Source organism: Trichechus manatus, unplaced genomic scaffold (genome assembly GCF_000243295.1).
Source record: "Trichechus manatus latirostris isolate Lorelei unplaced genomic scaffold, TriManLat1.0 scaffold00021, whole genome shotgun sequence".
NCBI lineage: Eukaryota > Metazoa > Chordata > Mammalia > Sirenia > Trichechidae > Trichechus > Trichechus manatus.
In genome coordinates, this window is record NW_004443957.1 from 21,443,087 (window position 1) to 21,455,196 (window position 12,110).

The window sequence follows — 12,110 nt, forward strand, 5'->3', positions numbered from 1 at the left end:
GTTTTGATTACTGTAGCTTTACAGTACATTTTGAAATTGGAATGTGTGAGTCCTCCGACTTTGTTCTTCTTTTTAAGATTGTTTTGGCTATTTGGTGTCGCTTACAGTTCCATATAAATTTGAAGATTGACTTTTTTACATTTCTTCAAAGAAGGCATAGAAATTTTGAGGGGGATTGCATTAAATCTATTGATTGCTTTGGGTAGTATTAATATCTGAGTAATGTTAAGTCTTCCAATCAATGAACATGAAATGTCCTTCCATTTATTTAAGTTTTCTTTAATTTCTTTCAAGGAGCACTGGTAGCACAGTGGTTAAGTGCTTGGCTGCTAACAGAAAGGTTGGTGGTTTGAACCCACTAGCTGCTCTGCTGGAGAAAGATGTGGCAGTCTGTTTCCATGAAGAAAAACCTATGGAAACTCTATGGGGCAGTTCTGCTCTGTCCTGTAGGGTCGCTGTGAGTCGGAATCAACTCAGTGGCAATGGGTTTTTAAAATTTCCTTCAGTGATGTTTTATAGTTTTCAGTGTGCAAGTCTTTCACCTTCCTGGTTAAATTTATTCCTAGGTATTTTATTCTTTTACATGCTATTGTAAATGGAATTTTTTCTTTATTTCCTTTTCAGACTTCTCATTGTTGGTATATAGAAACCCAACTTATTTTTGTGTGTTGACCTTGTACCCTGCCACTTTGCTGAATTCATTCATTATCTCTAGTAGCTTTCTGTGGATTCTTTGGGGTTTTCTGTACATGGGTCATGTCATCTGTGAGTAGGGATAGTTTTACTTCTTCTTTCCAGATATGAATACTCTTTATTTATTTTTCTTGCCTAGCTAACTGCTCTGGCTAGGACTTCCAGTACAATATTGCATAGCAGCGGTGAGAGTGGTCATCCTTGTCCTGTTCCTGATCTTAAGGGGAAAGTTCTCAGTCTTTCTTCATTGAGTATGATTTTAGCTGTGGGTTTTTCATAAATGCCCCTTATCCTATTGAGGATTTTCTCTTCTGTTTCTAGACTGCTGAGTGTTGTTATCATGAAAGGGTGTTGGATTTTGTCAAATGTCCTTTCTGCCTCAATTGAGATGATCCTGTGATTCTTTTCCTTTGTTCTATTAATGTGGTATATTACATTGACTGTTACTCTAATGTTGAAGCACCCTTGCATTCCTGGAATAAATCTCACTTGATCGTGGTGTGCAGTCCTTGTAATATTTTGTTAGATTAGTTTGCTAGCATTTTCTTGAGTACTTTTTGAATCTGTATTCATAAGAGATATTGGTCTGTAGTTTTTTTGTTTTTTTCTCTTGTGTTGTCTGTGTCTGGCTTTGTTATCAGGGTAACGCTAGTTTCAGAGAATGAGTTTGGAAGTGTTACCATCTCTTCTAGTTTTTGGAAGAGCTTAAGAAGGATTGATGTCATTTTTTCTGTAAATGTTTGGTAGAATTCCTTAGTGAAGTCATCTGGAGCATGCCTTTTGTTGTTGTTGGGCAGTTTTTGATAACTAATTCAATCTCTTCACTTGTTATGGGTTGGCTGAGTTTTCTTCTTGAGTCATCATAGGTAGTTTATGGGTTTCTAGGAATTTGTCCATTTCATCAAAGTTATCTAATTTATTGGCAAACAATTGCGCATAGGATTCTCTTACGATCCTTTTTTATTTCTGTAGGGTCTATTGTAATGTTTCCACTTTCCTTTCTGATTTTAGATATTTTTATCTTCTTTTTCTTTGTCAGTCTAGCTAAAGGTTTGTTAATTATATTGATCTTTTAAAAAAACCAACTTCTGGTTTTGTTGAGTCTATTGTTTTTCTATTTTCTATTTCAGTTATTTCTGTTCTGTTCTTTGTTATTTCCTCCCTTTTGGTAGCTTTGGACTTAGTTTGCTCTTTTTCTAACTCTTCAAGTTGTAGGGTTATATTATTGATTTGAGACCTTTCTTCTTTTTTTAATGTAGACATATATAAATGTCCCTAAGTTGTGTCTAATAAATTTTGATATGTTGTGCTTTCATCTTCTTTCAATTCGTAAGTGTTTTCTGATTTCTTTCTTTATTTCTTCCATGACTTATTGGTTGTTTAATAGATGTTGTTTAATTTCCGTACATTTGTGTTTTCCAGTTTTCCTTCTGTATTAATTTCTAGTTTCATTTAATTGCGGTTAGAAGAGATACCTTCTCTGATTTCAGTCTTTTTAAATTTGTTGAGACTTGTTTTGTGACCTAGCATATGATCTATCCTAGAGAATGATCTATGTGTTCTGGAGCTGTTGTCATTATATAGCACTGTTAAAAAGACATTATTGAATTGCCTTTGCATTTTTGTCAAAAATCAACTGACCAAGCTATAACACATTAAGTTGTAATATATGTAACAATAATAGCATAGAGGATCAGGGGTTGGGGGCGATGGAACTACATTAGAGTAAGGAAATATACCAGAGAGTAATTTGAATCATAGGAAGAAATGAAGAATATCAGAAATGGTAGATGTGTAGGTTAATATAAATGACCCTGATATATTTTTTCTCCTTTCTTCTCTTATCTTTTTTAAAAGATATAAGATTGTGTAAAGCAGTAATTATAACTGTATTATTGGGTTTATAATATGTAGAGAGATAATATGCATGACAATAATAGCACAAAGAAGGGAGAAGGGAGAGGAGCTATATTCAAGCAGTTTCTATATAGATAGTCCCTGGGTTATGATGTCCCCGGGTTATGAATGTCATAACCTGTAGTTATGAACCAACCACTGTAAAGCCTATTATATTAAAAATTCGAGGTATATACAATGGTTCGTAAAAACAAACGAGCGCTACTTGCAATGCACATCAAAACATTATTATTACTACCTGCATATTATTATGTTAAAGCTGTTTTAATGTATCTGGAAGTGTTTTGTTTTTTTTTTTTTTAATGCTTTTGATGTATAGAAAGGCAAACTATATTCTGTATAATAAGACAAACATTTGACTAACTGATGTTAGCTATGAACCATACCTAACTGTTCCAATTTACATATAAATTCGATTTAAAGACAGTTTTAGGAGCATTCATAATCTGGGGGACTGCCTGTATTTTACTAGAATTAAGTTAGTATTAATTTGAGGTAGATTATGATAAATTATAATGTATATAGAAATCTCTAGAGCTATTAAGAAATTCAAATAAAGTATTCTAAAAACAAAATCAACAAAGAAATTAAAATGGTACACTAGAAAATACCTATTTAATACAAAAGAAGGTGATAACAGAGGAACAAAAAGACATAAGATAAATAGAAAACAAACAGCAAAATGGTAGACATAAATCCAACCATATCAGTAATAATTGTAAATGTGCATATACTAAACATTCCAGTTGTCAAACTGGATATAGAAACATGATCCAGCTGTATGCTGTCTATAAAAAACACACTTTAGATTTAAAGACACCAATTTTGGAGAATTTTCAGCTATTTTCAGATATTTTTTCTGCACTATTTTCTTTTTCTTGCCTTCTGTAATTCTAACTACACATATTTTAGACTTATTTGATACTGTACCAAAGGCCTCTGATGTTTTGTTATTTAAAAAAAATTATTTTTCTCTTTGTACTTCAATTTAGTTTCTGGTGACCTGTTTTCAAGTTAACTAATTCTTTCTTCTGACAGTAAGCCTATCCAATACATTTTTGTTAGGCCTTTTGTTGTTGTTGGTTGCTGATGAGTGAGTTCTGGCTCATGGCAACCCCATGTGTGCAGAGTAGAACTGCTCCGTAGAGTTCTGGCTCATGGCAACCCCACGTGTGCAGAGTAGGACTGCTACACAGAGTTCTGGCTCATGGCAACCCCATGTGTGCAGAGTAGAACTGCTCCATAGGGTTTTCAAGGCTGCGACCTTTCAGAAACAGATTGCCAGTCCTGTCTCCTGAGGTCTCTGGGTAGGTTCATACCATCACCCTTTTGGCTTGTAGTCGAGCACTTAACCATTTGTGCCATCCAGGGACTCCTACATTTTTAAAAATAAAATTATATTTTTTTAATTCATTTCATTTTTTTTAAAGAAATTCCATTTTTCTGCTGAAGTTTCCCATCTTGTCACCCATTTTGTGTTCTTTCCACAATACTATAACATATTTATAATAGTTATTTTAGAGTCTTTATTAATTCCAATATTTTTTTTCAACATCCTTGGTTTTCTGATGGTCTTCTTATATTGACTTTTTCCTATTGATTATTAGATATATTTTCCTGCTTCTCTGCAGACATTATATAAATAAAGGTTGATGTGAATAATATCCCCTCCCACAAAGGGCTCTTGCTTTTCTGGATCTGGCAGGTAGGATGGGCCCTGATTTAATCAGTCTATTCAGGGTCAGGGCTAAGTTGTAGTATTAGTTATCTCAGTTCTCTTCTGATTTCTCTTGAGAGTAGAATCAGGCTTCTCACTCCAGCAGGGCTTTGTGATTACACATCTCTTGCTATATTCCAGCCCTTCCCCCAGTTTTTCTTGGGATCTCTTATGCAGGAAAAGCCCATAGGGGAGAATTGGTGGACTGGAAAGATTGACATCCCTCCAGATTCTAATCCACCAGGCAATTCATGTGTGATTGTTAGAAGTATTGCTGGTTTCTCCTTGTCCCAGAAAAGTTGCTTGTCTTTAGGAGGCTTGCTCCAGCCACATGTGCCCAGACTTAGCAATTATTCTCAGAGATGGAAATGTCTATCAGTAGGTCTCTGCTTATCTAGAAAAGACTCATTTCTCATTCAAATTTCATTGCTTTAGACTGTTTTGAGTTCGCATCTCTTTTATGACTGTAAAGAAAAATATGATATTTTAAGTTGATCAGGTGTTTTCTCTTTGTTATGGTAGTAATGGTGGTCTTTTGAGATCTTCTATATCCTCATTAGAAGTGAAACCTCCTGCTTTGACTTTTGAATCAGTATTTAAAAAAAAAAAGTACTATTCCCTGGTAATCATATCTTACAATTCATATTTTTAACCCTTGTCATGCTGTAAAACAAGAATCAGCACATTTTTTTCTTAAAGTACCAGATAGTTAAGTATTTTAGGTATTGTGGGCCAAGTGGCAAAATAGAGACCATATTTTAAATGTAACCATTTAAAGGTGTAAAGATCATCGTTAGCTCATGGGCCATAAAAGAAAATAGGCGACTGTAGTTTGCCAATTCCTGGTATAGATAAGTGATAAAATAATTGAGAAGAGCAAGCAAATATCACGTACTTTTAAAAAATTAAGTTCTAGGATCTATAGGACTTCTTTGGTCCCACGTCCCCTACCAGCTACCACTGTATCTACAGTAATAATACCAAATCCCGATGATCATGAACTATCAGGACAAGTTTAACTTTTGTTTAATGTACTAGAGAGTTATGTAATAAATTTTAGAAAACTGTCAGAAACATAAATTTAAAGTTTACTTACTAAAGAGTCATAACTACTTGGAAACCTCCTTCACTGAAAAAAGCTTTATTCATTCTGCCCAGGTACTGTATTAGGCATTGGGCATCAGTAAAATTTAAAAAAAAAGGTTTCACTTACAAAATGCTTACTACAATCCAGTGGAAAACAGACACTTAACTATATAAACATATACACAGTGATTGCTGTAATGTAGGTTTGCACTGATGCTGCTGTAGGGTAGGACACCTCCCTTTGTGTAGAGGCTGGGGAAAGGTGGGAGGGAATACTTCAGAGACATGATGAAGCTTTGCCAACTCCTGAAAAGGAATTAAGATTTTGCCAGGTAGACAGATTTTATTTATCCAGTAAATGTTGCCTGACACTTATGCTTGATAACTGAAGTATTACTATATTGTTGACTCAACTCATTTATAGTCACTTTAGAATTGGCTTGAATGTGAGGAAACAAACTTACTCATTCTCTCCAAAAATAATTATATGCCTATATAAACTTAAATGATAGGTAGTGGATAAGTAGCTTTTTGTGACTGGTGTTTTAACAAACCAATTATCGCTTTGGCAGTGGTGGTTCAGTGGTAGAATTCTAGCCTTACATGCAGAAGACCTGGGTTTGATTCCCAGCTGGTGCACCTCATGCACAGCCACAGCCCTTCTGTCAGTGGAGGCTTGTGTGTTGCTATGATGGGGAACAGGATTCAGCGGAGCTTCCAAAATAAGTTGGACTAGGAAGAAATGCCTGGCAATCTACTTCCAAAAATCAGCCATTGAAAACCCTACAGATTACAATGGTTCAGTCTTCAGCTGATCATGGGGTTAGTGTAGGACTGGGCAGTATTTTGTTCTGTTGTTTATGTGGTCACCATGAGTTGGGAGCTGAATTAATGGTAGCTAACAGCAACAACAACATATTATGCGGCGATTAAGGGATAGCAAGAAAAAATTGGTTTCAGCTTTTCAGAAGTTTAGTGCTATTTTAAATCACTCTTAAAATCCGCAGTCTCTGCTATAGATTAAAAAAAGTATTATAATAATTGTGGTAAGAATATTTCAAAGCAGAGACTTTTCTTTTTATATTCAGTAGCCTAATAGGATGAGTGAAGAGTGAGCAAAGAGTTTTGACTTAGGGTTGGGAAGTAGAGATTTAAGAGGATAAATAGCACTTTCGCTAAGTTGTTTGTGTATTCAGCTGTAGAATATTAATATGCTAGTAAATCTTTTTCCGGCTTCTGGAGAATTGGTTGGCTTAATTAAAAAAAAAAAAAAAACTGATCATTTTTTTATTTGCCTTTTTAAGAAAGCTTCTCTGGAGGTTATATTTCACTGAATTATTGAACCCAGGCTTTGAGTAGGTAATAAAGGTTTTTAGTTTATGTAAACAAAAATTAATAGTGTTTTGAAGTCCTAGATATTAAATTTGGTACATTACTTTCCACAGCAAGCAAACTGAAATCCAATCCTTTATAACATTGATTCCTTCATATATAATTTAGCAAAAAAAGAAACAACCATATGCAGGAAGATGATCATTGCAGCTTATCTTTATTAGCACCCCCACCTCCCCGAATTGAAAGAACTGTACAGCAGTAGCAGAAAGATTGGGTAAAATTTGGTCAACTGAATGGAATATTAGCCATTAAAACCATTATAAAAACCATGGGGGAGATGCTTACTATAGTTTATTTAAAAAAAACCAACCTAGAACACACTACCAAATTATGATTCACAATAAGATGCCAAGCTTGGAAGTTGGAAAATGGACAGCATGAGCCCTTAGCCAGTTTAGATGCACTGAACACTATTACCATATTTTTATGCAAGTAAATATTTTTATACGGCACCCTTCCCCCAAGTGGTATTTTTGTAAGAGTACTATACTAATTTTTTACATGTTGCTGTAAAAAAAATTAGCATAGTATGCTTAAGAAAATACCTAGCGGAGGGGGGCATGGCTGGCAATAAAATTTATAATACATGCATTATTTCTGTAAAAATACAGTAGTGTCCCTTCATTCCCATTCTGTAGGTTCTTAAATACAGTTTGATTCTCTCAGGTATGATGATCTGGAGAGATGAGTGAATGCAAAAAAGGACTGAAGGTCAGTAGATAGCCCTTGTTGTGGATTGAACTGTGTTCCCCTAAAATATGTATTAAATCTTGGCCTCTATACCTATAAATATGATCCTGTTTGGAAATAGGGTTTTCTTTGTTATGTTAATTAGGCCATACCCAAGTAGAGTGACTTCTAAATCTGATCACTTCTGGGTTATCAAAAGAGTAAAATGGACACAAAGACACACACAAGAAGAGGAAGAGACATACCTTAGAGACAGTTACATCTTCAAGGATTGCTGGCAGCTACTAGAAGCTCAAATAGACAAGGAAAGACCCCCTCCTAGAGCCATGCCCTGAATTTGGACTTTTAGCCTCCTGAACTGTGAGAAAATAAATTTATGTTCTTTAAAGTCACCCACTACGTAACTAAGACATCCTTATTTGCAGAACTTTCTATGGACAAGACAGCTTTAAATGTTTATAGTTGAGCCTTCAGAGATTTCCTTAGCTAGCATTATAGATACGATGTATATTAGTTTCCTAGGGCTGTCATAACAAATTAGGTGGCTTAAAACAACAGAAGTTTATTCTCTCACAGTTCTGGAGGCCAGAAGTCTGAAATCAAGTAGGGTTGTTTCCCTCTAGAGGTTCTGAGGGAAGATCTCTTCCATGCCTCTCTCCTAGCTGCCGGCAATTCTTGTTCCTTGGCTTGTAGACGCGTCGCTCCCACCTCTGCCTTCATCTTCACACGGCCTTCCCCTCTGTGTCTTAAATCTTCTTTCTTTTATAAGGACACTTGTCATTGGATTTAGGACGCAGCCTAAATCCAGGATGATCGCATCTCAAGATTTTTAACTTAATTACATCTGCAAAGACCCTATTCCCAGATAAAGTCACATTCAGAGGTACCAGGGATTAGGACTTGGACTTATCTTTTTGGAAGTTACTATTCAACCCACTACAAATGTAATTGCCTACCTCCTCCCAGATATTACACTATTTGATTTTATCATTAACTGACTGATTCTATGACTCCTAAATGAATTGTGACTTTATTTTCAGGATAAGGGAGATCTTAAAGGCATCTCGAAAATTGCAAGGTGACCCAGATTTGCCGATGTCATTTACTTTGGCCATAGTGGAGTCTGATTCCACCATAGTCTATTACAAGCTCACTGACGGATTTATGCTGCCCGACCCTCAGGTCAGTTTTGAGGTAACTGACAGAAAACTGAAAAAAGGAGGAAAGTATGAGGATTTTAAATGTGAATCAAGCCACTGATAGAGCTACTACTTCACAATGTGAAGAAATTCAAGAAAAAATGGTTTTATTTTCATATCTCAGAAAACTGGCTATATTTCGTTCAAAGTAATATGTTCCTAGTTATTTCTGCAAAAATAATTTGATTCCACTGTGGAGAAATCCATAGTTTTGCAGAGTACTTCATGAAGTAATTATGTATTCAATTATTTAACGAGTAACTGAGGTGAAACATAAAGATTAATAATAGTTTTAACCTAAAGAATACTTCTTCATGAAATATTAAATTGGTTGACATTTTGACAAGTACATTTTAACTAAGTATATATGATTTTTTTTTTACATATTTTGTTATAATTGGGAGATTTATATTAAATGCCTTTCTAATGTTGCTCTTAAGTTACATTATTTACTGGGGAAAAGGTCCATCTTGATCTTTTTTTTTTATGTTGCAGAATATTTCACTTAGAAGATGACAGCTGTACTTCCTGATACTTTGTTCATACAAGATTGGATTTGAGACCCATCAGCTTGCTTTATCTTTCATCTCAGAGACAGTCAGGGTTGATTTAGCTGGTCCATTCCGTAAGTTTTCTTTCTGAAGAATAAATGTTTCCAGATAGAAGGATGTTTTCTGTTAAAAAATATAGGATAGTTGCTCTAGAACTTTCTTATCTGGAGACAGTTTAATTACAGTTGTAAATAGGTTTATGCCAAAGATGTGTTCAGAAAGGTGGAACACCTGTTTTTTCTGTCATCTCACACTCATAGCTGCGTCTTTGTTCATTGACGCCACTGCTGGCTCATTGTTGAGTCTGCCACCTCTTTCCTTTACTCAACTCTCCCAAAGCCTTTTGGCCACTACAACTAGCCTGGAGTGACATTTCATGTACACTTTGGCACTTAGAGAGTTTACTTCTGTCTGCTTATGCATCCCACAGTAGAAAGTAAAAGATTTCTTTCAATTGGTTTTCATATTCCAATTACTATGCTCATCCAGAGTATAAACTTACATGACTAGATTAATAGGACCAGAGAAGTACTGGGTCTTCCTTTCCATTTTTATAGCCACCACCCTTTTTATATAAAAACCAAAACACCAAACCCGTTGCCATTGAGTCAATTCTGACTCATAGTGATCCTATAGAACAGAGTAGAACTGCCCCATAGGGTTTCCAAGGAGCAGCTGGTGGATTCCAACTGCCAACCATTTGGTTAGCAGCTGAGCTCTTAACCACTGTGCCACCAGGGCTGTCTTTATTATATAATACCTAGAATATTACAAGAGATAGTGTGGGACAGTATCAGCCTTAATAATACCTTCATTAACTAGACTGTTATTCCACTTTTGTTAATCTCTCCCAATTAAGTTGTCCAAAGTATGAAAAATTGATGCACATGATCCAGATATAAACCACTTAAAAGTTTAGGGCCAGTATCAGTAAACTTTTTCTGTAAACAGCCAGGTGGTAAATAGTTTAGGCTTTGCAGGCCATACAGTATCTGCCACAACTTCTCAACTCTGTCATTTGTAGTGTGAAGGCAGCCGCAGACAATATGAAAACAAATGGATGTGCGTTTGTGCCAATAAAACTTTATTTATGAATGCACAGCCATAATTTTCCAACCACTGGTCTAAGGGCAAGGGTCATCCACTTTTTTTAATAGGGCTAGGTAGTAAGTATTTTAGGTTTTGTGAGCCTTATACAGTCTATCACATATTCTTATTTCTTTACAACCCTTAAAAATGTAAAAACTGTTCTTTGCTTGTGGACTGTACAAAACAGATCCTGGGCCAAATTTGGTCCATTGAGCAACTCCTGGTCTACTGAAATAGTGAGTAAACATATACATAGAGAGAGAGAGAGGTACACTCATTAAAAATTAGTAATGAATATGATGTAGAAACATGAGAAAGTGTTATATTAAGTGAAAAATCAAGATACAGAAATGTATGAATTGGTATGATTATGGCTCTAAATGTTACACCAAGCATAAAATAAAAAGATGACAAAGTAAGTCAAATTGCTAACATCGGTTGTAGCAGGATGGCAGGCCAGTAAATGGATGACTTTGTCTTTTCCCCATATTTCAGTTTTTCTTTACCCTATTTGTGTTACTTTTATAATAAAAATGTTTTAAAATTTAAGAAGTGTCTTGAAATATGTATTAGGAATGTACTGTTGTGTGATAATATTACACAAATTTAGCAGCTTAAAACAGCTCACACTATTCTGTCACAGTTTTTGTGGGTTAGGACTTTGGGCACAGGTTAGTTGACCCTCTGTAAGGCTGCAGTCCAAGTGTTTTCTGATTGTAGACTTGTCTGATATATATGCAAATGTATATATGTGTGTATGTACTTACTTTTCGCCTGAAGGCAAATTGAAATGATCCATTTGGACACCAGAGGGCACTGCTGGATAAGCACAAAATTTCAGACTTGCGCAGATAAGCTTGAGAATTGGTGCTCTTGAAAATTGATTTTCAATCTGAGGGAAATAGCATAAATAAAAATAAAGTTTATGTGCTCCCACCCCCTTTTTCTTTCTGTTGTGGCTCTAAAATTACACTACTGACATTAAATATGTGATTTGATTCATGCTTTGTTGAAAATGGGGATTTATGTTTAAAAAATGAAAGCTATTTTGGGAGGTGTTTTTTTCCTAGGCTGATTTGGTTCATTTCCATATGAAATTATACATTTCAAATTTTCCTTCCTTTATGAAATGAGTTTCAGGATCAGAAATAACGAGAAATCCCAGCTCCGAAACACTCACTGTTCTGGCTAAATACTGGCGGTGAGAGATGTAAATCGGTGCTGTAGTATATATGAACTTTTCTATAAAAAGAGAGCCCTCTCTAGATGGGGACAGGAAAGAGGGAAAGGGTGGGCAATTGACTTCTCTCTGGTGCTGACCTCCCTTTTCTTTTCTGTAGTCCCTATTCGTTACTCCTTCTTGCCTGGGATGGCTCAGTGGAGCATTGGGTAGTCTTAATCCATTGGCCTCAGGCTGACCAATTTTGCTTCCCCTGCCTGGGCCTCTCTAGAAGAATGTGTTCCTAAACACCGTAGATGGCTTGTAAAGAATATGAGGGCAAAGGCACTCTGGAATTCTGATCTACAGTTAGAATAGTAGTTTTCTATAAAGTTCAGGGAGCCCTGGTGGCCCAGTGGTTAAGTGCTTCGGCTGCTAACCAAAAGGTTGGCAGTTGGAATCCACCAGCTGCTCCTTGGAAACTCTATGGGGCAGTTCTGCTCTGTCCTATAGGGTCACTGTCATATGAATCGACTTGACAGCAATAGGTTTGGTTTTTATAAAGTTCATGTAATTTGTATTTTTTTGGCCAGAACAGCTTTACACTTTTATAA

At 35.7% G+C, this 12,110-nt stretch overlaps 1 protein-coding gene across 2 annotated transcripts in view; it reads left to right on the plus strand.

The window, feature by feature from the left end:
• TSEN15 (tRNA splicing endonuclease subunit 15) overlaps positions 1-10,952 on the plus strand; it is a 32,465-nt gene extending 21,513 nt beyond the window's left edge. Inside the window, exons 4-5 of one of the 2 annotated variants that reach the window (XM_012554520.2) lie at positions 8,539-8,692; positions 9,193-10,952. In XM_012554520.2, coding sequence (XP_012409974.1) covers positions 8,539-8,692; positions 9,193-9,213 — 175 coding nt within the window. In that variant the 3' untranslated portion in view covers positions 9,214-10,952. The remainder of the gene's footprint in view (positions 1-8,538; positions 8,693-9,192) is intronic. The other variant, XM_004372910.2, reaches the window with a different exon arrangement.
• The last annotated feature ends 1,158 nt before the right edge of the window (positions 10,953-12,110 follow it).